Source organism: Protomyctophum parallelum (assembly GCF_964188405.1).
Source record: "Protomyctophum parallelum genome assembly, chromosome: 11".
Classification (NCBI taxonomy): Eukaryota; Metazoa; Chordata; class Actinopteri; order Myctophiformes; family Myctophidae; genus Protomyctophum; species Protomyctophum parallelum.
In genome coordinates this window covers 32,361,129-32,387,686 of record NC_139707.1, presented here as the reverse complement: position 1 = coordinate 32,387,686, position 26,558 = coordinate 32,361,129, and the positions used below count along the sequence as shown (strand labels likewise).

Below are 26,558 nucleotides of genomic sequence, written 5' to 3'. Positions count from 1 at the left end.
ATTTGATGTATCACAGTTATCTGCAACAATGGTAAATTAGGTTTCAATATTCCAAAGAGTGGCATTTGAAATGTATCAGCTCCAGGGCTACTTCAAATATTATGTTCCAATCATTACAGTACATCAGCATCATAACAATTAGCTAGTAGGCTATCTATCTAAGGCAGGCCCCAAGGATCCCTTTGATAATATTGGTGCCATTAAGCAGCAGCGATCATTGATTAATATGTGGCCTCTGTGGCTGATAATCATTTGTGTTTTCACTTTGAATGTGGGCGGGCAGTGGCCTCTATGGGCAATCTTCTGTAAAGTGAAATGGACATTTTTGTTGCTCTGAAGCAAAAGCCACATTCACTAAGAGATGTAATTTTATATAAATGTTGTCAAATTAAAAACTAATGCTGCAAGTGACTGAGGCAGTGAAAACATTGATCATACGGGCAGGCACAAAATCCATGTCCACACACAAACTCACTACACGTGCAGGCACCTATATTCTGCGCACTCGTCCGCACACATAGTCACATAAAGAATGCACAGCGTAGAAGCGCCACATTTTATTGGCATGCAGAATGCAACTAAATCCATTCTTGATGCATTTGTTTTAATCGATGGCCCACGCCCGGTTGTTATTTATTTCTTTTTGTCTCGTCATGATTGCACTCACACTTTCTGAGTTATCGCACGTCGTTTTAACAGAAAGGGGAAGCGGGATGAGTGCAGGTGCTGAGGTCCTCGATAAGACGCGCTGCTGAACAGCAGCTGCATGCATGTGCCGTGGACAGTCGCTCTCCAAGGTTCTGAACAGCGGCTGTGCCGTGGACAGTCGCTCTCCAAGGTTCTGAACAGCGGCTGTGCCGCGGACAGTCGCTCTCCAAGGTTCTGAACAGCGGCTGTGCCGTGGACAGTCGCTCTCCAAGGTTCTGAACAGCGGCTGTGCCGTGCAGGACAGTCGCTATCCAGGGTTCTGAATCGAGGCTGTGGCGTGGACGGACAGTCGCTCTCCAAGGTCCAGAATCGAGGCTGTGGCGTGGACGGACGCTCTCCAAGGTCCTGATCCGAGGCTGGACGTGGCGTGGACAATCGCTCTCCCTCCTCCTGGAAGTCGGAGCGCGTCCTCCTCACTCGCAGAAGGATGATGACAACTTGCTCTGTCCGCTTTCACATCACTGCCCGCATACGGACTTCTTGAATCGTGTGGTTATTTTCAAGCCGGAGGGATGTCCGTACAAAACACTTTCAAGCTCACGGTGAGCTTTCGCCGAGCACCAATAGCGCCGTATTATATCTCTGTAACTGCCCTTCTTGAATATTTTTCGACTCTTGAAGTTGTCCAGTAAGCTATATTGTCTGGATTTTGTCTAATTCTCTCAGTCTATATGCAAAGTGCTGGATGTATGCAACCGAACGCCATTTCATACACCTGCATCGTTTGGAAATATTATAATGACTGGGTGACCGATTGCTCTGGGAACAATTCATAGGATTCCTCTAAAGGTTTTCCCCCATTTTTTCCCCATCACGTGTTTTTCTTTCCATTTATTTTATATCCGTTTTTTACATTACTGTTACCATGATTATGACCAGTGAGTTCCCAGGAAAACCATGAATCAGACCTAGTTTTACGTGGATATCACTTTGCTTGCGGTGGAAAGGGGCTAACGATGTCTACAAAGGGCTGGTGCTTTAATTGCTTTTAAGCAGAGCCGCAAACGGGGAGGATTATACGCTATATGTTTTCGGAGCCTGGCGAATTTACCCCGTGGATAAACTGAAGGTGGCTGTCTTTGATCAGCTCTACGAGCTGTTGATTCAGATTAAGTGGAATCAAACAATTTAACGCGGTGAGTTTGTTATTGCCAAATTTCCAAACTACCATTTACTGAAATACATCATCTTTGGTGATTACTGTATACCTCACCCTGCTCGCTGCTGACAGTAAGTGACATTTCAACGCATTGCAATGCCAGTGAAGCAAATGCAAAATGAATCAGAGAATCCTTTAAGTGTTTACAAAGTCTATTGTGTTCTGCTTTAGTTTCCCCCTCTCAGGAGGGCGATACACTTGGATTAAAGCCCACTGCGCATTTAACAGTGAATCGGAACATGATGGTGTGTACACTAGTATACCGTCTACAGCAGGCTACCTGTTGTTCCGCGCAACTCATAATGGATTTTAAATTGTTCACATCGAAATTAACTATTTAATTTCGACGTAGGCCTAAGAGTAGAAAATAAAGCGAATAGCCTGCACTCCACCCACTTTAAATAATGGACGTGTTGACATTTTCACACGATGGTGGGAGCATAATTGTCATGACTTTGAATTAGGCCTATAGTATTGAAATTAGAGGCATCTCTATTCTCTCTCTCTGCGCCCTCCCCCTGGCACACACTCATTATGAACACACGCGCACACGCACACGCGCACACACACACACACACACACACACACACACACACACACACACACACACACACGATATCCATGAATAGATTTGTTCTATATTATGAGTATGACGTAGACTTAATAGTCAAAAATGCGTTTAATTTGTGTCTGTTATTTCGTTGTCCCCATTGAAGCGCAGGAAAGGCGAGTGGACACAACAGGGGCCTAGAATGACATCCAGACCCTCTTGTTGAATGCAATGTTGGGAATACCGCCGTGGCGAAGGATGGGCCCTTTCTTTCCAACGACCTGTGTTGTTCTCCTCGCCCTGAACGCCGTCTCTCCGGCCTCCGTCAGTCCCGAGGATTACCCCGTGGCGACGGACGAGGCGGAGCGGACAAACAATGACAACATCGTCTTCGACGACTACCGGGGGAAAGGCTGCGTGGACGACAGTGGCTTCGTGTACAAACTCGGGGAGCGGTTCTTCCCGGGACACTCGAACTGTCCGTGCGTATGCACGGAGGACGGGCCCGTGTGCGATCAGCCGGAGTGTCCCAGGATCCACCCCAAGTGTACAAAGGTGGAGCACAATGGATGTTGCCCCGAGTGCAAGGAAGTTAAAAACTTTTGCGAATACCGAGGGAAAAAATACAAAGTCTTGGAAGAATTTAAGGTAAGGAGCCTTAAACTTCGTTTAGAGCCACTTCAAATAATTTGCTTCATTGATGCGTTTGGTTCCATTGTGTCCATACGTTCATTCAAAATGTAGGCTATACATCTTTGGAAAAGCATTATTATCCTATTATTTAGTTTAATGTCTGGAGGTCGCAAAGGAGCCATGCTATTATGGCTGAACCAGAAAGTAAATGTAACTATATACAAATAGCCTTCTCCTGCATGCATGCTCACATTAGGGTATTATGCAATAAGGTCAACATCACGATTGCCATTGACACAAGAGCACTGCACAAAGTCTCTGTTGTTGTGTAGATCAGTGGTTTTCAACCAGTGGTCCCCCATGCATGCTAAGTGATGGAGAGTTTGTAAGCCTTATATATCTTTAACTCTTGACCATTTGGTTTCATGAGAGGCTAAATGTCATCAATTGGTGGTCAATTGGTCATGGCTCAAATGCAGAATAAATAATGGTCCTTGATATGAAATGGGTTGAAAACCACTGGTGTAGATGGCTGGGTAGCATATAGCCATAGCATATACACTGTGAAATAGTCAGGGATCTCAAACTTAATTTTAAGTACCACCAACTTAATATGTATTTGTCTGTGGAACCCCATCTGGAAAGATTTTGTGCCAGAGATGCTAAATAAGAAAATCAAGATCTTAAAAAATTTAAGAAAAAAGAAAAGAAAATGCAGACATAGGCCTTCATTGCAATTTTGTGAGCTTGTACAATAGGTCTGCTATTTTCAAATGGCCGATGTGGGTTAACTTATAAAGCACGGTTAGACTGACTTTGTTGCTATATTGACACATTCAGCTGGGGACCCCACCCCCGCACCCCCCTCAACAACCCCTTGGAAAAGGTTGCGAGTGTTAATTTAACACTCAAGGTTTGTGGTGTGTGAAGAGTAAAGTGTGTTTGTGTGGGAGGTATGCATGGCTGCCTCCCTGAATGACATCACTTGCTCCTCGCTGCTCCAGTCATGCCAACATGCAGCATTTCTAAAGTTCCAAAATGCAGTGCTGATGTTGGGAAACCTTTGCTCTGTGGAGGATCTGCTGACATCAAACCAAGAAGCTGTTAGATGTGTGCGTGTGTGGGCGTTTGTGCGTGCGACAGTGCGACAGTGCGACTGTACATGTGCAGCTGTGCTCCAAGATAGTTTATCTTTCTGGAACATGCATGCATGTAAACCTTGTGCTGTTCTTGATGGAAATCGCTTCCCTTTCAGACGTACAACTTACAATTTAGGTGTTTAGCAGATGCTCTTATCCTGTGCTTACAAAGTGCAAGATGGGAGAAAGCAGCTTGAACCTAAACTAAGTATAGTCCACTGGTCCTCAACATGAGGTCCAGCAAACTCAGGAGTCTTTGAGGCAGCACCACAGGGGTCCCCACAACTAAATGATTGATGGTTAGAAACCAAATGGAAAAAAACTGAAGTTGTCCTTTAAGTAAAAGTACCAATACAAGTAAAAGTCCGGTATTCAAAATTTACTTCAGTAAAAAATACAAAAGTATTAAATATAATATTTAAATATACTTAAGTAGCCTACTGAAAGTAAAAGTACTCATTATGCAGAATGAGTCCCATTTTACAAGTTTCCAAATGTATAAAAATGCTTTGAAAACCGATCTACAAGCTCACAATGTGTCACATCATGATGCATTGTGAGCTTGCAGATCTGATATTTTCAAATGTCCGAAATATAGGACTGAACTGAAGTGGTTAGTGTGTTTTGTAATATTAGTCAAAATCTACAAAGTAACTAGTAACTAACGTTTTCATACAATTGTAGTAGGGGGTGGTGTCATGTAAAGTGGGCCATCAGGTAAAATGAGCCAGCTAAGGTTTCAGCCTCCTAGCTACTGTGTCTTTAGATTTTTACAGCCAATGACTGCACAAATGTCTTGCCACAACTGTAATTGACTTCAAACAATTGATTGTGTATAATCTGTGTTATGATGGTCTTCACCAGATATAATGCTGATATTTTGCTTAGCTAACACATTTTTTAATGAAAATGCAAATGTTAGTGGCCCAATTTAACTTAATGTCTTTCAGGTTAAATGGGCCACCCATTTAAGCTAAAATGGGCCACCCATTTTATCTGTAATGATGAGCCCCTCGATTATTGTCATTTCTGCATGCCTGCACCTGTGTGATTGCAAATAGGTTGCATCTATGTCATATATGTCAAACTCAAGGCCCGGGGGCCAAATCAGGCCCGTGAATGAATTATCTTTGGCCCGCGGGATGATATTTAATTGGTATTAGAACTGGCCCTCTGGTATACTGCACGGACCACCATAATACTACAAGTCCCACAATGCACTGCGAGTGCATTGTCACGTATTGAGGGCCCGCAAGCATGCGTCTTATCTTCACTATTGATCAGCAGTGAAAGTACATCACTTGTGGTCAACTTTCAGCTACCCCTCTCCCCAAAAATGGCCTGTGTGTTGAAACACAGTCCGTCCCTCGACTTGTACCAATTTCTTTATTTTGGCCCACTGTGTATTTGAGTTTGACATCCCTGATCTATGTGATTGGGGCTGTTTTTGCATGCACATACATTTCTTCCAAAGCACAGACTTCTATTGACTTAAAGTTGAACAAACTCATTTGTTTTATCATTAAATGTAATTCTACACTGTATGTTGCATGCTATTCATTGTATTATTAAAATGTAGGCCTAGTGACATTATTTTATCAGAAATGACTCTGTTTTGCTTTTGCATTGTAGATGATAGAGTGGCTCATTTTTGCTGAACACCTTTAAAATGTATTTCACCTGGCATCTGCCCTGAGCATTCATCGGGCGCGTTCGGAAATGGCGCACTGAGCGCACTGTGCAATGCAAACTAATAGGCGAGTGCGCTCCCAGTGTGCATTTCCGAACGCACCCATCATATGACTGATGTGGTTGCACCTCATCAGATGTGATGCATTGCATCTCCCACCATAACAACCATAGACCAAGCATGGTCTTTTTATGTCAAGTACAACTGTGGCAAGAATCATGTGCATCCATTGGCTGTTCAACTTTAAAGAGCAAGGAGCTAATAGGCTAAAAATAAATGTGGCCCATCTTAGCTGATCAGGTGGCTCAATTTACATGAAAATGTAAAATCAAAAAAATATGTGACAGCTTATGTTTCAAAAGCTGTAGGGCCTGAGCTATTATTTTTTTATTATATAAATGTAACTCAAACATATTGAAAACATTCAATGTTAATCATAAAACCCAATGTGTCACTTTTTCTTAGATTCCCAGGCTAATTACCAAAAAGTGGCCCAAATTATTAAAATATTTTCCTGAGGTCATGATTAGTAGAAGTAAAAGTATCAATTGAAAACACTCAAGTAACACTCAAGTAAAAAATACCTCAACATATTGTACAATACTTGTGTAAATGTACAGTACTTATAACTTTACACCACTGCTATGAGCAATGTCAAATACAGGCTGTTTAACCCACTTAAACTCTATATACTTCATTGACCCCATGTGGCGTAGCTCCCCTCCTACCTTTTCCCTCTATATACCAAATATCTTAGTGGAAAATTACCGATCTACCACCTCATGTTGTTGTTGCTGCCAACGAGGTTCAAACAGCTTAATCCAACTGTGTGTGGGCTGTGGATGATAAACATCGCCTTAACCCATTCAGGACGGGAACCCCTTTTGATGTTTTTAACATTATTTTATACTTAAGCTATTGATGCCTGAAGAAGGTCAGTAGACCGAAAGCTTGCAAAATAAATACTTTGATTGTGCGCAGATCTGAGTGTGCGGGGCTTCCCTTCTCATTTTCCCTTTGTGACTCCAGCACCTCACTTATTTTTTTTCAGCAGATGAGCCGTGGTTCTTTTTACATACTTTAGCTATTGAAAAATAGCAGATCTACAAGCTAATAGCGCAGCACCGAACTACGTGCTATGAGCTTGTAGATCTATTTTTTTTTATTGTGAAAACGTGTCGCAAATCTTTGAATATATATTATTTTAGAGCGAATGTTTTTAACTCAAATCTTTACTTCTGGTCCCTGGAACAACATATTTTCAGATGGGGGTCCGCAGCCAAATACAGATAATCCTTGACATGACTTGTTTTGTTTTGTCTTGTTCTCCTGTATGCCAACTGTCTGTTACATGATGTTTGTCTAATTGCTCAGAAACGTGTGTATTTCGTAATCTCTGGATCCCCTTGAAAACGAGATGATTCATCTCAAGGGGCTATTCCCAATAAAGAATTTCCAAAAGGTTGAGCACCACTCACACAGAAACATAGGTTGTTCTGAAAACTTTAAGGATTTAGAAGACTTTTTATTTTAGAATCGGCCTCAGGAAGCGTCAGGGACAAGTGTTAGAGAGACATGGGCAGATTTTAATTTATTTTTGGCAAAAAAAAAAAAAAAGCGAAAATAGAGGATCCACAAGCTTAACAAGATTTGTTGTTTTGCATTCCCTTCACCATAGTAAAAACTGCATTCTTGGTCTGGAGAGGGCAGTTTTTTACATATGGGTATGACAGGGGCTCAAGCCTCCTTTGAAAAACAACAGAAAGGAGCTTTAACTCCAATATGCATGCAGGTATACAGTATTTTCTCATCTTCAAGCCCTATAGTGCCACCGCAAAACAGCAGATCTGCTATTTCCATTTGTGGACTAAGATTTAGCATGATGCAAAACAGCATTAATAATCCTGTTTAAGAATCCTATTACTACTATTAAATCCTAATACTTTACACATTTTTGGAGTAATACAAATTGGCTTTTGAAAGTTTAGACTGTTGTGGGTCATGACGATGCCAGGCGATGCCAGGCCCAGGAAATGAATCCCAATGCATTTTTCCCACAGACATTTCAAACGTAGACCTTTTAGCGTCTCTTGTCGTGACAAATCATGACAACACACACAACATTTTGGACCAAACAAATAATTAATTAAATAATAAAAGAAAAACAACAACAAAAAGTGTTTGGCCCTGAAAAATTGTGTTTGTTGTCATGATTTGTCACGACAAGAGTTGGCTTTGTCCGCGGCGTAAACGTCTTTAAATAAATACTTTCTGAAAAGTCTATGAGGAAAATGAACAGGGATTTATTTTCCGGGTCTCTCGAGGGGGCGGGACTGCGACGCTCTATTATATGCACAGCAAAAGCCTTAACCACTTTTACCCTATAATTAGTTGATTGTGGTCCCTCCAGGGGTCTATAGGTCCCCTCCTTGTTGCACTCTACACCCACTCTCTGTGCAGAAAATAGCCAGTCTACTTGCTCACATCAGAATGTTAATTTGCCTGCTCTGAATAGGGATGTATACGAATGTCTTCAGATTAAGCTTGAATATTGCCATAGAAATGTTGGATTTACACAGGGGATCGTTTTTATCACATCCTGTGTTTTGATAAAGTAGTAAAGTACATACTGTATACAGCCACCATACAGTACGTTCAATCTAAATTCAACTACATTCAGAGTATTACTTCATTCGTCTGGCTTTAGAGTCACATTATTGGACTGTGCAAAGTGTACATGCACCGGATGAGTGCAATCACACACAACTGCAAACACTACTTATTGACTCACTGTAATATTTGTTTTAGGCTAATTTATGAGTTATGTGTCAGGGGAATAAAAGGTTCTCATTCATCAACATTACAAGCAGTAGGATGCGTCAGAGCATTTCTCTTTATCAAACACCTGGAGCTAAATATGGCTTGCTATTGTTTACAAAGCTTATTAGCTCTCGGGGGCTTTAACATCAGGCATGAGCGTGGGGACTTCAAGCACAAACTTGATCTACTTATCTATGTCACATTAATAATCCTTGAATATTATATCTGCTATTTTTGCAAGCATTTGAATTTAACATATGACATGCCCAAAATAGGGACAGCAGTTTTGAAAGTGGTTAAGTGACGTAGTGTGATGTTAATCAGGGGATGTGTAAAATCAGCCCTTTTGCCCATGTAGCTAATCTTATGTGACCAGTGTGTTTGCCAGCATCAGCCTCAGCCTCAACTCTGCATTGGGATGCATGCACACACTCTCCCTGCAAGCATGTGAGCATCTCAGTTTTGAGTCCATCAATAGTGCATCTCACCCTCACTAACCTTGAATTGCGTGGCCGGTGAGGGAAGGACATTTCACGGCACTCAAAAAACGATTCATTTGCTGTTATTGATTTTTCCAGCATTGAAAAAAGACAGCCCTAAAGAGAGAGGAAATCGTGGCTATGAATGGCCACCCAATGTTAATCAGTGGGAAAAAAACTGATATTGCCCAACTGGGAAGGGGCACAGAACTGCTCTAGCAAGGTCATGCGGATTACTCTCAGCAAGTCTTTGTCAAATACAGCAGTGGTATCTCAACTTATAGGGTCCGAGGTCCCCAAAGGAGATTCCTAGGGGTCTCAGAAAATATTTTCTGGGCTGCTCCTTACAGAAAATATTTTCTGTGAACTCCCAGAATGTGTTATTTAAATTGATCATTTTTTGATCATGAAAGGAAAAAAAGTCTGCAAAAGCAGACAACCCGCAACACTCGAAATTAGAAGAGTATTCTTATAGAGCGTTGCAGTTCCGTTCCCTTTCATGACGACAAGCGTCCGTCATGATTTAAAGACCTGTAAGCCTCGGACAAAGCCAACTCGGATGGTGACAAAATCATGATCAATATAAAATTAATAAACACAATTTTTTGTGCCGAACAAATAATTAGAAAGAAGAAAAACAACAAAGAAGTGTTGTACACCACATGCCCTTTTCTTCTTCTGACCTCATCAAACCCTGTACACTCAAGACACGCTCTATATATGGCCAATACATAATTCATAGCAAACAAAATGGTAGGAGCACACACCAAGAGTAAGGAGGTGCTGACCACGGGAGACAAACTTTAGAACAGAACTCGTAGTCCCGATGCCAAAAAATACTTTTTATTTACCAATGTTTCGACAAGCTAGTTGTCTTCTTCAGGCTATAAGCCAGCCTGACGGCGTGCCGTGGGTTCGACTCCCGATCCCGACAGCCTTTGCCGCGTGTCATCCCCCCATCTCTCTCCCCATTTCCTGTCAGTCTACTTTCAACCTATCAATAAAGGCAGAAAAAGCCCCCAAAAAATATCTTAAAAAAAGAAAAGCTACTGTAGATGTCTTCTTCAGGGTATGAATACAGAATTCATTCCATATGTTGATCTGACAAAGCGCCAGCGCTCACCCAGCAGTCTGCCGTCACCCAAGTGGATGCGTGCATGCGACCTCGCCCTTTAGGTATTTCATTTTAACACAAAGTATGCCAAGAACACAGGACTTCTTCTCTCCACAACCCGCCTTTGCCAGAACGAGGGAACTTGTCTTTCTTTAATTTAATTTAATCCAGTAAATAAAAATAATATTAAATAAATGTTCTGCACAAAATGAGACAATCTGGGGTGTTTAGGATCTTAGAAAACATGAAAACAAGCTAAGCTAAGCTAGCGCTGATGGTACCGCCGGTGGGTGCTGCCCCTCCATGAGTAATAACAATCCCAACATGGGGGCTACACCACGTGGTTAGTCAGGGAGCCCTTCTTCTTCTTTGGTTTTTCACGCATTCTTCTGGCACTGGCGCCCCTTTTTCCCCTAGAGGGCTGGGATGGATTGTATTGACTTACAATAAACACATACGTCATTTAATAAAACCACTTACAGTAGGCCCTATTAAAACGTTTAGAAAATGACCAACCTGCATTGCTCACATAATCACATTGTGACACGTTGAGAGCTTGCACATCTGCTAAATTAGAATGTTTTTGAAAAGGTTTGAAAGCAACACACAGGCTGCATAATTGCCTATACCGAGTCAAACAAAAATAGCCGATATGTTGGCCCTATATACCGATGTATCTGTCTGGCCCTAATTTGGTGGACCTTGACAACTAAAAGGCTGGGGAATACACAGCATCCAGCGACAGCCTGGAGTACTTCAGTCAGGAAATGAACGTCCTGGCACCCTGCAGTGTTCAAGGAAATCAAACACTCCCCAGTGTCTGAGAATAGAGACCCAATTAAAAGATGCCGACAGGTTAACCTTTGGTGCAGGCCTCGTGGCATTTATTTGGTTGTGATCCTGGGGAGTTGTGTGCAGCTCTGTATTTGCATTCGACAGCAGGAGAGGATCTGCATTGATAGATGAATTCGGGCAAGAAAGGACCTCACATAGGTCACATATAATACATACAGCAGTGGTTCTCAAACCGTTTCACCTCAAGGACCCCCAAATTGAATGTATTTGACCACAAACACCCCAACTCTCAAGAGTTTGTGTGTGTGTGTATATACACACAAGATCTCTACAGTACTAGCATACAATGCAAGCTTTCAGATATAGGCTATTGGCTATTTCCGAATAGACAAATTATATAATAGGCTTGCTTAAACTGACTTTGATGCTGTATCAACACATTTTAGCTGGGGACCCATTGGACCCCTGGGAGTCCCCCGGGCCCCACTTTGAGTCCCACTGCAATACAACATCGCCCTTGTTCGCCATCATTATAGTGAGTCTCATCACATAATACAACAGAAAGGTCAGCCATTAAGTGACACTTACGTAATGCTGAGAGCAGACATTGTGTCAGTGTTTTCAAGGGCCATTCACCCCATGTATAGCGTTGGTACATTGTCGGACTTCCATTTGTATAATTCTAAGCCTGGCTTGCCTCATGCAGTACATCAGCAACACAGGAATTATTTTGACAGTGAAGCCCAGTTTTGCAGGGAAAAACTACTTTTACAGCTTCCCCCAAGCAGATGACGGCTCAGATGGCTCTGATGAGCACACAGGGGCATCTGTTATGGGTTAAGTGTTTTGGACAGGGAGGGACAATTTGACACGTAGACGTAGACTGAGCCGAGGGTGACCTTCCAATTCCCAGATGTCCTACATACAGTATAGTACTACCCATTCATCTACAATACAGAACAGCCGGACTGTATCAGTGATGCAGTGTTGTTTTGCTGTCCATTACTGCCCTGAGAGAGCTATACCACTCACTCTAGGCATTTCACCTACAGGGGGCAACCTACTGTAGAGGGTGCCTATAGGGATTCTGCTTAGAGATACTGCAGGGGGGCCGAACAAATCATTATTGTCCGAAAATCTTTGTTCGTTTTCATGAGTTGTCACGATCCGAGTTGGCTTTGACCGAGGCGTACACGGATTTAAATGAATACATTATGAAAAAAATAATTGGAAATTGTATTCTGGGCCGCTCATTTTTAAGTGCATGGTTAAGAGTCTGAAAATACACATTAACATGAATCCAACATCAAACTATAAATGTATATACTATACAAAACAATACAATCTATGATAATGTTTAATCTTCAACACAAATCTGTCCAATATGTAGTGGGGGTCCCTTCTCTCTCTCTCACAGAAAGCACAGAGAAAGCAGTAGCTATATTACTATCACTAGTACCGTACTATTTTCATAGAGGTGACCAGGCTGGGACCTAACCTCGCCTCACCAGGCTTTCCACCACCTCGGAGGAAAGCCTGGTCTCCGTTTCAAAAGTCTGTATGATCCGGTCAGGAGCGGATGATATCGTTACGTCATGTAAAGTCAGGAACAATCAAACGGAACTTCCTTTTCCCTCAAACCGGAAGAATAACAATAAAAGCTCTCGTAGCCTGTAGCTTTTATTGAGAAAAATCGGTTTGAGGGAAAAGGAAGTTGCCGCCCCGTTGTTCTTGCCTGTCGACTACAAAACAATACTACAACATGACATAACGATATCATCCGCTCCCGACAGGCTCATATACCCTAAATTAAATGGTGCCCTATAGCCTGGGATCAGTGTTCACTTTAGGGCTGTCTTTTTCTTTGGCTAACTGGCTGTATATGGGTGGGTGACGTGACATGGTGTCCCTGGCTGTCCTTAGTGTCACTCATGTATAAATAAGAAATATATTTGTCAAAAACCTTCTGAATATTGTGCAGGACATTATGGTCCATGTGAACATACTCAAGACTCATTTCTTCAGAATTGTCAACCAAACACAGCAAAACTCATATGGTGCGACTGTCCTGGCCTTGTTTCTCAAAGTAGGAACTTAAATAAAACTAAGGAAAAAAATGCTAAAATTCTTTAAAAAAATCCATAAATATAATATAGATCTAGGTCTATTTGTGAGCCTAATCTTTTCAAAGTCCAAGCATAATGTTTTCAGTCATTTCTGATTAAAAATATTTTGTCCCCCAAACCAAAATCATATTGTGTGACACCATTTTGGGAAATTTCAACAGGCAATTGTTTACACACCCATTGGGATAGAGAGGTACTTCTTCAGTAAGGCTGTTCAGCACTTGCATTACAATAGCATGACAGGTGTCTGTGGTGAATTATCATTTTAACATTTTCATAAAATACGATTACGATACGATTTGAAAAATGAAGATATGATCATACGGTGTGACACTAAATAATTTGGTGTGACGTTCCAAATAGTGAAAAAATCATACCTTTATTAATGATGAAACCATCAATGTTTATGGATTACATAGCAAATAGTCTAAGGAAGAGTCACAAATATTTGTGTAATTTTAGAGAAAGTTTTGTCACAATAAATGCAAAATATATTGAAAGACCGATAACATGGGCCTCACATTGAGTGTTGATTACGAAAATAATATACAGATTTAATACATTTTCACAAAACTATAGTGGATCACAGGTTAGTTATGATAAAGGACTTTGATAAAGTGAGCAACTTAAGAAAGTTGTACTCCATTTTCATTTTATAAACAATTATTGTCATGTCACACCATATGACGATTTTAGGCACAAGTACAACAAAATGCTGAATAAATTCTGATTCCAATAAAATATCTAAAAACAAAATATGTTTCCATAAAGATGAGAGTGAGTAGAACAAAAGTAAATCATTTTTATTCCTGTTATTTACAGTTGTTATTACATCATTCACTCTTACAGTATGTACTGTATACGTGCTGCAGAAAAGTGTCTGTGTGTGTGTGCGCGCGCGCGCTGGGGGAAGTAGTAGGCTAGGCAACATAGTGTCAATCATTCACTGACTATCTGATCAAGATTATCTCTCATCTATTATCTCAAATAGATCCTTGGCCTATAGACTGGTGTGGTCAGAGACAATAGTGACACGTTTCACTATTTGAAAGGAACACAGCAAGTAAAAAAAAAAAAAAAGCACCACATTCCAGAACACATTAAAATGCACTATGTCGTCATGCCACTTTGTCTTTTGGCATCAGCCGAACACGGCAGCGTGCGTTTTGTCTGGGTCTCTGTCCTCAGGCTGCAGGCAGTGTGTGAGCTGAACCTCTTTGAACCACTTACTGTAAACCCTATATACTTCATTGACCGCGGTTCCCGGAGGGTCTGTATTCTTTTTATTTCCCTCAACTGAATGAGGTGCACAACTAAAAAGCATTCTCAGTGGTGCTGAATCAGTGCATGCTTCCGCACAACAACAACAACAAAAGAGAGCGACTCGTAAGAAGGTGCTGTGTGTGGTGGCACCACCACTAGCCAGCCCTTGGCTTATAGGGCACGTGTGCCACTGAGAAAAAGGGAGCAGTGTAGCATGTCTGTTCGGGAAAACGTCTGGCACCAGCCTCGCTTCAATGAAGAACCAAGAGACATAGCTTTCTTCTCTGCAGAAAAAGCAGAATAATTCCTCATTTAAAAGCTACTGATTCATTGTTACAATAAGATAACTGTCGAAATCTGCCATCTAAATACTTTATGCGTACTCCTCTCTCTTGAATCTTTTTTTTTAATAAATCCTCAGGACTCAGATCCAAATGTATTCAGTCAGTGCAATCATTGACTAAATGTGTAGAAAAATACGGAGGAAAAAAATATGACTTTTTGAAGTCCTATAGAAAATTTAAAAAAATCATCAGTCTCAGATTACTTATAAATGTGAATTTAAAATGCTCACACAGCTTTGCATAACTTGACACGATTACTGAAAACTAGATTAGATGAATGCACACATGCGCACTCATAATAACCAATCCTGGGTACACACACACACACACACACACACACACACACACTTAGTGACTTATCTTCATCTTCATCAGTGACACCTATGAGAGGGAAAAAAAAGCAGCAGCGATGAGTAGCTCAAATTGATTTTCCTATCGTGCTGCGTGCGTGCTTACGTGCCTTCATTTGAAGAAGTGATCAAGAGCAAACAAGTAGGCCAGAAGCAACTTTCAAGACAGTTTTTCCTCAAGAACTCAAGAAGTTTAAAAGCAGTCCTCCTCTTAACATCTAGCAAACAACCCACCACCCCCATTCCTTCCCCTGATGTGCTGAACTCCCTGACTGCTGATAACATGCAGCTCTGACACGGGTGACAACAGCTTCCAGTTTGACTGTCAAAGCACTATAACCCTTCATCTGGTAGCTGCCTGCATGAGCTCCCTTTGACCATGTTGTCTGGCTTCAGTGTACGTTTACTCTGCTGTTTACCCGCTCGAAGGTTGGCTTTTAAGCAGTTATTTGGCCTCCTCCTACAGTTAAGTCGGAGTGAAACTGGAGGGGCGTGACAGCCGACTCACTCATACAGTATACCAGGGTGAATGGGATTTGGGGGAGGGAGGGGACTTTGTCTGCGCATCACCAAAACATCCTGCGGCACTTCTGAATTCGGTGTCGGTGCTGTTCGGGTTGCTGGGCTGAGGCATGCATAACTGATACAAAGGTTTTCAATAAAGACTTGAATGCCACTGAATACTGAGTTGATCGCTGCTGTATCACAGGTGCATGTTATTTATTATTATTATAATTAAGCCATTTAGACCAGCTGCCATGGCACCGTTACTTTATCTTTGAAGCCAGGAATGCATGCACTTCTCCTTGATTTATAACCACAGCCCGCTTCTGTGGCCAATGCGGAAGTGCCTCTCGCCTGCAAACTAGACCTAAATATATAATTCTATGGACTACACCGCGACGGAGGCCCGCTGTCTCAAGCAAACTGAGACATTATCGAGTGAGTTGCCGTGTCGAACGTTACAAAGTCGAGCCGACTGAGGGGCGTTCGAGTTGCGACCCGATAGGCAGAGAATAGTAAATCATGTTCTAGCGAGAGCGTTTTCCCCGACTGCCACTCGAAGAGGCCAATCACAAGTGCACTGGCCAATCACAGCGTGTCCTTGCACAACCCTTGTTGGCTTTCGAAGGACGCAGTTAAGACAAACAAACAGACAGGCCATAGGACACAAATATGATGTGCCGTGCTGTATGACACCATAAGAATAACAAGTACGTTGTCACATTGAGCGGTATTGACTGTCACCAGTGCCTTTACCGTCGCACTTTATGTGGCACCACGATTTGACAGAAACCTCTCACTAAGGAAAACAAACGATAGCTTAAGCAGGTTTAGTCATGCATCACTAATGTGGCCCTCAAGGATTATATACAATAACAACTCATTTTCTCCTTTTTTGGTCTCTCTCTAAAGATTGTAATGCATCTTCTGAGGAAAAGAGTGTCTTTGTTTGCCAAATATAGATTTCAAAAGACAGCTTGCCTTCGTGTTTTCAGTTTTCTGCACGTTTTATAGTAATTTCCTCCTCCATGGCGGCGTTGGCAGCTGGTCAAATATTAATAACAATTTGAGTTAGTTGGATCCATGCATCCATTTAACTAATTGTACCACCTGGAACTCCAATTGTGAGTTCATGTTTGTAAACGTGTCTGCTCCCACTATTAGCTAACTTGGACTGACGCGTATCAGAGCATCTGGTAATTCCTGTGCAATAGCATTCTGCTCATCAATTCTACTGTACTCTGCTGTCCAAATAACTATCACATGGATTGTACAAACAAATATGATTTTACCAGGCTCAGGATCAACATAACACTAAATATTCATTTCAATTCAAAAGGGCATTATTGGCATGAGAAAACGTACGTTAAAATTGACAATGCAAAATTATCCTGATAGGTTGAGTTAAATATCTCAACCTATAACAAATGTTGTTTGTCATAAGACACATCTGCTTCAATAACAAGATGGAGATTCAGTGCTGCTAAGGTGCAGGTATAGATTATGTTCAATTTGTCACAGATTTATGGGTGAAACATACTGTATATTTTACTGTAGATCAGACCCTTATTTGTAACCATACACATACATAGCCAATTTGTAAAATAAGCTACAGTATTCTTACTTTAATTCCCTGACTAGGCATATCTGCTGTGACTCAACATAATCTTGATTGAACATGGGTTTTGGCCGCTGGCTATTTCTTATCAGAATAAAGCCAGTTGTGAATGTGATTGCTATTATATTTTTCACAGACCCAGGCACCCTAATTTCACTCGACAGGCAATCAGTCTTGCCAGTAAGCCCCATGTACAGTAGTAGTGTAACCACACACCTTCTTTTGTCCTGCAGGGTAGGTTCCCAAACCTCGCCTCAGAGTGCAGATGTTCTCATTGAAGTAACAGACAAGAGAATCATTAGTTTGAGATAAGCCAAAAACACGGCAATTACACCGTATTACATGGTTTAAACGCCTCAGACTTAGGGAGGTCTCGCTTCTTACCCCCGGTGTTCCTCTACTGACCCTGGCTCCCACCCTCTCCTGGCCCCCGCAGACGCAGCCCTTCAGGCTGACAGGCGGTGAGCCCGTCTCCTCCATATGCATGAATCAATATCTTGCTATTTTAATTGGCATGCTACCGCATGGACGGGTGAGAGGGGCAGCAACCTGTAGTAATGTTAAACACTGCCATTTGGAGAGCATTTCCTTGCATTTTGCTGAAAGAATACAAACTCTTTGACCACTTGTCTTAAACCCTATATACTTTGTTGAATGGAAGGGTCCGTAATTGGTAATTAAATAAACTAGTCCGGGCATGTGGGGGAAGATAACTGAGGGGATGAGGAGCTGATGGGTAAGCATGGACTTAAGGAGAGAAACTAATCTAAGGACAGATGGTGGTGGATTTAGAAAAAAAAGCATGGAAATGGCTGTGGTGAACGCCAATTTCAAGAAGAGGGTGGAACACTGGGTAACAAGAGCATAAAGGTAGGAGCACAATGACTGGACAACTACTGCAGAAGTTGTAAGGGAGACAGCTTAGAAAGTACTTGAGGTTGAATGAATGGAGTGCGGGTCGGGAAAGCATACAGAGAAAAGGTAGGCAGGAGTACAAGGTGATGCAGGGTAAGGTAAAGAGAGAGGTGGCAAAGGCTAAGGAAAAGTAGCATAAGGACTTGCATGAGGTAGGTTGGACACAAGGAGAGAGAAAAGACCAGTACCGATTGTCCAGACAGAGGGACAGAGCCGGGAAGGATGTGCAACAGCTAACGGTGATAAAGGATAGAGATTGAAATGTTCTGACAAGTGAAACAGTGTGTTGAAGATGCAGTACTTCAAGGGGCTGATGAATTAAGAAAATGAGAGAGGGAGGGGGAGAGAGAGAGAGAGAGAGAGAGAGAGAGAGAGAGGGAGGGGTGGATGGATGGATGAGGGGGATTTGGAAGGAGGAAGTGAGGGCAGCTATTAAGAGGGTGAAAAATGGACAGTTGGTCCAGATGACATACCGGTGGCGGAGTTTCCTCTCTAGATTGTAGTGATCTTGGAAGGCAAGAGGATGCCTGAACAGTTGAAAAACAGTGTTAGTAACTAGAGAGGTCTAAGGTTGATGGGCCACAGCATAAAGCTATGGGAAAGAGCACTGGACGTTAGGCTAAGAGAAGAGCTAGGTGACAATTAGTGAGTAGCGGAAAGGGTATAGCACAGACACTGTTCGCCATGCAAGTGTGTAGAATAGATGGAGAAGGTCAGAAGGAGTTACACTTTTGTCTTTGTGGACCTAGAACAAGCAGGTGCCGGAGTGAGGAGTGTGGTAGGAGTGACGGTTTCAAGGTGGGGATGGGCTTACATAAAGGATTGTCTCCGAGCCATTTCTTTTTTGCATTGGGTAGGCTTGACAGAGTTAGGCAGGAGGCACCGTAGAGTAGACTATGATATGTGCAGGCGACATTATGATATGTAGTGAGAGTTGTAAGACAGAATATGTGTGCTTGAACGAGAGAGAGAGAGAGGATAGTGAGGATGCAAGGAGTATAGAGGTGGCAAAGGTGAAGGATTAAATACCTGGGGTAAACTATCCAAAGTAATGAGGAGTGTGGAAGAGAGATGAAGAATTCTTATTTAGGAGTGCAAAGGAACATGAAATTTAAAAAACCCTGTTTGACACTCATTGTCATATGACTCCTGGGATCATGTGTACCTAATTTTGTACAATGTTTATTCAACAAACGCTGGCATTTGCAGCATTTGTGTTGCCCCCTGTGGGTAACAATGTGTTTTGGACAAAATCTGTATAGTAGTAGAAAAATCACACCTGTGTGAGATAAGGGGTCGTCTCATTATACATCATCAGACATCATCTCATGAACAACTGAATTTATGTGATTGGTTAGCCGATTTGCTTGTCTACATATGACGTATATTTTCCCTTCATTGTCAATGGCATTTAATGTTTGTATTGCCACAAATTTACGACATATTTGAGGCACATATTATGACCTTATTTCACGATTCATTGTCAATGGCAAATATGAGACATGTGGGGACAAAAGCTGTATATACTGTAGAAGGGGCTAGCGCCCCTCAAAGAATTACACTCATGTGAAGTGAGGGGCGCTCTTAGCCAATAAAATCATCACATTCCGTGCTCAAACACACCTACACACACACCTATACAAAGCTGTGCATAGGAGAAAAAGTGTTTTGAAGTAAATGCAAAATGACGGAAAAATCTTGTTAGGCAGAAATGTGTGTGGCCTACATGGGGAGTTATGTCATGATCCAAGGAATCCAGGGGGAAGTAAATGTTGATAGTGCGACCTACAGTACACTGTAAAACTTGATAAGTTAATAGTACCCAAAAAATTTGGTGAAACTTATTACATCGAAATTTTTAAGTTAAATAAACTTTTCTATTTCTTTTTTACAGTACTATTAAAAATCTAGTATTGATAACTCTAAAATGTTTGTTATATGTACTATTATTTTTTACGTTATATAAACTTGATATTTCTCTTTAAAAGTACTAATACAAATCTAGTATTGATAACTAAAATGTTTGTTACATGTACTATTATTTTTAAGTTATATAAACTTGATATTTCTCTTTAAAAGTACTAATACAAATCTAGTATTGATAACTCTAAAATGTTTGTTACATGTACTATTATTTTTAAGTTATATAAACTTGATATTTCTCTTTAAAAGTACTAATACAAATCTAGTATTTATAACTCTAAAATGTTTGTTAGATGTACTACTATTTTTAAGTTATATAAACTTGACATTTCTCTTTTACAGTACCAATAAAAACTAGTATTGATAACTCAATATTTTTTTGTTACATGTACTCATTTGCTTAGGTTAAACAAACTCAATATTTATATTTTAATATTAATAGAATAAATCTAAAATAGGTTACCTTTAGGAAACTTTCTAAAGCATTAAAAATGAACTGAAGCAGCTTTTACTCTAAAACACAAACACATTTAAGTCAATTAAAAACAGGTTAACACAGAATATTTAGATTTAAACACAAGTTACTTTTATTAAGTAAAAATATTACACAAGTTACTTGTATCAAGTAATCAACATTTTGTCAAAACAGCCCTTATAAAATGGCTGTACGATGAACAGAGCAATGCATTTATCAGTGCAAAATATTAACAATCTGAACAATTATGTGCACATCCTAATATAGGACTCGAGACCAAAATGTCCACCATAACCCATCCCACTGTAAAGAAATACAGGTAGTATTTGGAAATATGGTTTATAGGAAGCAATACTTCCTAAGAGCTTAGTTCCCTTGCACTATTCTTTTGTAAATTACCTAATCTAGATAAATACGTTTAAGGACCACATCATTTATTGGATTATTTTTATCCAAGTGAATGTTTTTGTAATTTAGTAGTCAATTTTACCACAATTTAGTCATTTTGCCAATTAATTTCTCACCACACATTGGAGTTTCTTCCAGCAACAGTGGTGTACCCTACTAGCTCATCTACCAGCAGGACATAGCCTGTATAGGTGCATGTACAGTGACAAACATCACCCTTCCATTATTGCAATGGAATTATCTGATTGTGACTACCACAGTATGATTCACCCATATTCACTTTCCTACAGTGTAAACTTACACTCTGAACATTGTTTCTAGAATAGTGCAAGGGGCCAAGGGCCTAATGAAATGTCCAATAAAACACAATAAACCATGATTACATTTTGATAAATCAATTAAACTATTTATGGATCCAATCAGATAAGCAGTGTTTGGCTAATTCACCAATTTGAAAAAGCATCGAATCAGATAAGCAATATACGTTTGGCTGATTCAGCAATTTGTTCAGCAATTTTAGTATCTTACAAAGTCATGGTACTTGGTACATGGTACCCATTTAATCTTCTAAAATAACAAAAATCCAATATTGCCATAGACAGTTCAGTTAATTGATTTACCAAATTCCTCATGGTGACATAATACAGTAACATCACAGAAATAACTAGCAGTACAAACAGTATGGCAAATATGCCATACTGTTTACACATCCACATAGTACTTGGTGAAGCGTATATCTATTCTACATCCGAGCATAGACATGGTAACAGACTGATTGGCCTACCGACCCTACACACTGCCCTTCTAGCCTGTCTAGCCCCCATGGTCTCACCAGACTGTCCTCCGATACGCGAGGTTACTCCGTGGTGGGACATAATACAAGTACAAGAGAATGGCAGCATTATTGGCACGAGCGACTATAACTTTAATTTTTGTAGAAGAGGCAAACTAATAAATAAACTAAACTTGTGCCGTTTGCTTTGATTGAATGTAGTATGGTTAGATTTGTTCTAAATACAGTAAAGTGTTGGTGTTAAACTAAATACTATTATACTAAAAAGATAAAGATCAGGGGAAAGATAACTTTTTACAGTACAATAATGTTTCAAGTTTATGTATACAAATAAACAGGCCAACGGCATAAACAATATTACAGTTTGCCTGTCTTCTACAAAAATAAAAGTTACTGTCGCGCATGCCAAGCTGTCATTCTCTTGTATTATATCGTACTTGTAATTTGTATTTCCCACCATGGAGTAACCTTGTGCAGCAGACTATCCAGCATGTATCCTCAACCTCGGAGGAAACATGTGGTAAGGCCGGCAGTGTCGGTAGGACATATAGAGGCAGGCGGGGCCTCTGATTGGAATAAACATTTGTCCAAGTTGTTTCTCAGTTGAGATTGCAATTCACCAGGATCATTAAACTCAGTAGGATTATCTGGAGAATCCAGTTCAACATTCTGACTCTGAGAGGGCCCAGCCTCATCAGTTTGAACTTCGCTTTGACTAAGTTGGCAGTCTGTTTCCATCAAGACAATGTCAGTCTTAAAATCAGAGACTTCACAATTTGCATGATCCCTACTTTTGTGGGCATTGAAGGAGGAATAAGCATTTGTGCTGTAGTTACAATTTTTGAATGGACAAACCACCGTCTCATGGCGTCTTAAATGTGTCCTTAAATGACCAAAGACAGTTGTGTCATTAAAAGGTTGTCTGAATTTACACACTGGACAGACAAATGACTCATTGTAACTTTGAACAGCATTCTGGGTATGTTGCCTGGATAAGTGAATTTTCAAAGCAATTATTGACGGAAATGTGCACACACAGTCATTGTAGAGACAGGGCAACTGACTGACTGAGGAGACATTGCTATGATGCAAACAGTAGTGTTCCAGCAGCTGCGCTCTGTTCTCAAAATTGGCAGTACAAAGTTTGCATTGCCAAGCCATTGTCTGACTAGATGTCAATAGTACATACCACACTGACTTTCTCAGCTCGTTACCATGTCTATGCTCGGATGTAGACTCGATATATGCCTTGTAAAAGCATCTCAGGCATTTACTTTTTCAAAAAACATTACTAAGATGTTTTCCAAAAAATATAAAATGGAATATCAAAGAGTAGTCCAAAAGAATAACTGTAGTGCAATTAAAGCATATCAATTAAAGGTGCATCCTCTACAATTTGTAAAAGTAACACATCTAATTGTAAAAACAAGGTGCAACCTCTCTAGGATTTCAAAAAGGAAAAACACTGTTCAAACAAAAATGTATTGGCCAACTCTTTGGGTAACTTAAAGCATGACAAACTCTTCAGTGCTTGTGGGGAAATCAATGTTAACCTCAAGTACGACCGCAATATTCTCTAGGCATAAGCACGTGGCATTTATCAAGAAGAGCCCATACCCACATCGTATGTCATTAATGTTTGGTTCATGGCAAATATGCCATATTGTTTACACATCCACCTAGTGGTACTTGTTTTAAACATTTAAACAGTAACACTTAAATGCAATAAGAACACTTTCTTATTGCAGGATAAGAAAGGATGTTTTCCAAAAATAGAAAAATAAAAACGCCTATAACTTTTCAGTGCAAGAAAACTATTTTAGTGCAAGTGAAGGATCTCAATCAAGGTGCAACCTCTCTACGATCAAATAAAACGCCTTTCACTGTGTGCAAAAAACGAATAAAACAAAAAGAGAAACACCCATTACTCTACTGCCAAAAGGTCATTCTTAAGGCTCAACACCCTGGGCTTCAGCTTCCCATCATCCAGGCCCATCAACACTTTCTGGGTAAAATCAAATGTATTGGCCAATGCTTTAGGGTAACTTAGATGCAGTGCATAGATCAGTGCAAAAAGCATAGCAAACGCTTCAGCATATGTGGGGAAATCAATGATTATGTTACCCTCAAGCACAACAGCAATCTTCGCTGGGCAGAAGAACGTGGCATCGGTTGGATTGGCATCGATCAAGAGGAGCCCAAGTGTTACGTCAGCAATGTCTGGATCAGCAGACTCCTAACAAACAGGAGAAAATAGAAATTAAAACCCCTTATGTATCATACACAGGAAGAAAAAGAAAAGCACTTCATGTTCTATGACAGGCATGCATCCATGACTGGACAGCATATTCAACACATCCTTGATTTTAGCAGTCTATCCTCTGATGACTAAAATCTAATTTAGTCGTATTAGATAATGTGACTTACATCCCACTTCTTCAGAAAGCTGGAGTCATCTTCCTGGAGGTATGCCGTGAGTGCACGGAGGACTGCAGCACGCCTGGTCTCGACATCAACTTGTTCCTTTAGTTAGAGAACATATTGTCAGTCAGGCAGAAACCATGTCCATAGTAGCCCATTTAGACCTGATGGCGCATACGTGTCACTTTTAACGACTTTAACCATTATATTAAACTCCAGCTGTTGGGAAATAGCAGATCTACAAGCTCATAGCACAGCACCAAGTGCCACACTATGAGCTTGTAGACCTGCCATTTCTTAAATTATGAAAATGTGGCATAAACCTTTGCTGTGAAAGAATATATTCAAACATTTTTTAACTCAAATATTTGCTTCTGGGGGAGAAGGGTCCTCTGGTCTCTTCCTCTTGACAATACAACACAGATTATGAGCTTCAGGTCAGGCCAGTTGGCTGGCCAGTCAAGCACAGTAATATCATGGTCAGTACACCAGTTGCTAGAAATGTGGGTTCTCATCTTCCTCTAAACAATACAACACAGACGATCTGTACTATGGAATAGATAATCTGTGTTGTATTGTTAAGAGGAAGGAGAGACTCTAGAGCCAACCACACATGACCCGATCAACTTCATGTCACGCCCCACTGAATTAAATTAATCAAAAGTATCCGACCAAGTATTGAGCACATAAAATAACATGAGTGGTCGACATTTCTGTATTATAAATCATTGTTTACAGTGGCACGCACATGGTGAAAATACCTGACATGCCAGGCTAGTACTAAAAACAGAACTATCCGTTTAAACAACTTACCTGGAGGTCATAAGTCGTGAAGAGCTGAGTGAGGACTTCAGCAACTTTCCCTGTCCGTCCAGCTTTCTTCCTGAACAGGCTCTGAAGACGAGGGGCATGACGGTCCAACTCTGCATAAAAGCGGTTCCTCAGGTTGACGTTTGAGATTCTGTGGAACTCTGCACAGATCTGAAAAACAATACAATCACTTTAAGTCACAGTATACTGTATAGACATAGTGTGTGTACAGTGTGTCCTTTCTGAAAGGGAAAAATCTCAAAAGAAAAAGTCTTGCTCCTTCTTGCCAGGAAGAACGGGGGATCAAACCATAAATCTTTGGATTTCAAGACAGATACTACCGCCTCCTAAGCCACTGCTGCTGTAAAAGAAAGTTCAATAAATAGGTGTAATGTAGAAACAAATGTATTACCTGTGACTGCAGTTTGAGGGCAGGCCAGCGTTCCAGGATCTCAGTCACAGCTGGGCCATCATTGATGATTTCTTTGCGCCGCAACGCCAAGGTGGTCTGCATTAACTTTCCAATCAGGGGAAGGTTCTTTTCGGTCTTCTTAACTTCTTCTACAATCTGCAGTCTCTGTCGCTCAAGGCTTGCAGCATCTTCACCCCTTGGGAAGTTAGGGAGGAAATTCACCTCTTCCCTATGTGGCCTTTTAATGTTAGTGTGGGGAGATTCTCTGTCTGGATTGTTTCTGCTTCTCTTCCCTGAATTGACAGCTACCTCTTGGCATCCTGCCTGACTCAACTTAGCGCGGTAGTTCCCCATCTTCCACTTCAGACTATTTTTCCAACCAGAGAATCCAGTCCCAGATCCTGGTTCTTTCAGACAGGGATGCTTGGTGACAAGTGCTTCTGCTATCACTGAAACTTCCTTCTCACTGGGGTATGCTTTGTTGAAGCTATACATAAGAGAAGCAAGGGTCTCTAGAATGTCATGTTTCTGTCCCCTAGATAACTTCTGATTCTTCCCCTCTCTCTCATAAGCTACATTTCCTTCACCAAGTATGATTTCTACCGCATATGAGAAGGTGGGCACAGAAGGCGGCCATCTGGGCCTGCCTACATCAGTGGCATGGAGGTCACATATTGTACCATCTGATGAATCTGCGCTGGCTGCACTCTCAGATCTAATCACTTTCAGCACAGCTTTCTGTGGAAGTTCCTCAATGTCTAAAAGGGAAGCTAACTGCCCATTGAAATCTGGATCTTCGTAAGATAGGCTAAAGTCAAAGTCTAGCTTAAATTTTTCTTTCATCGTAGTTTTTAGCTCATCCACAGATTCTGGGCGTGAACTTAATGTCATCTTCCTGACGATGTCTTTGGAAGTATGGACATGAAGTAGGAATTTTTGAGCTTCCATTTCCTAGTATAAAGAATAAAGAAAAGAAAGAAATGTATTAATGATTGCCATTCACTTGGATAACACTTAATCCTGATATTGCTCTAAAGAACTGCCAGCAGTTAACAATTTTTACTGCCGTTTGCAATAAACAAAATCTCTACAGGGCTGTTGTGATGGGC

General features: G+C 40.9%; 1 protein-coding gene across 1 annotated transcript in view; it reads left to right on the top strand.

Annotated features, from left to right (window-relative positions):
- Positions 1 to 2,675: 2,675 nt before the first annotated feature.
- The window catches only part of vwc2l (von Willebrand factor C domain containing 2 like), a gene marked incomplete at both ends in the record, with an annotated part of 39,156 nt that continues 15,273 nt past the window's right edge, over positions 2,676 to 26,558 (top strand). The window contains one exon of the mRNA XM_083776554.1: positions 2,676 to 3,065. Within this exon, the coding sequence (XP_083632680.1) occupies positions 2,676 to 3,065 (390 nt within the window). The remainder of the gene's footprint in view (positions 3,066 to 26,558) is intronic.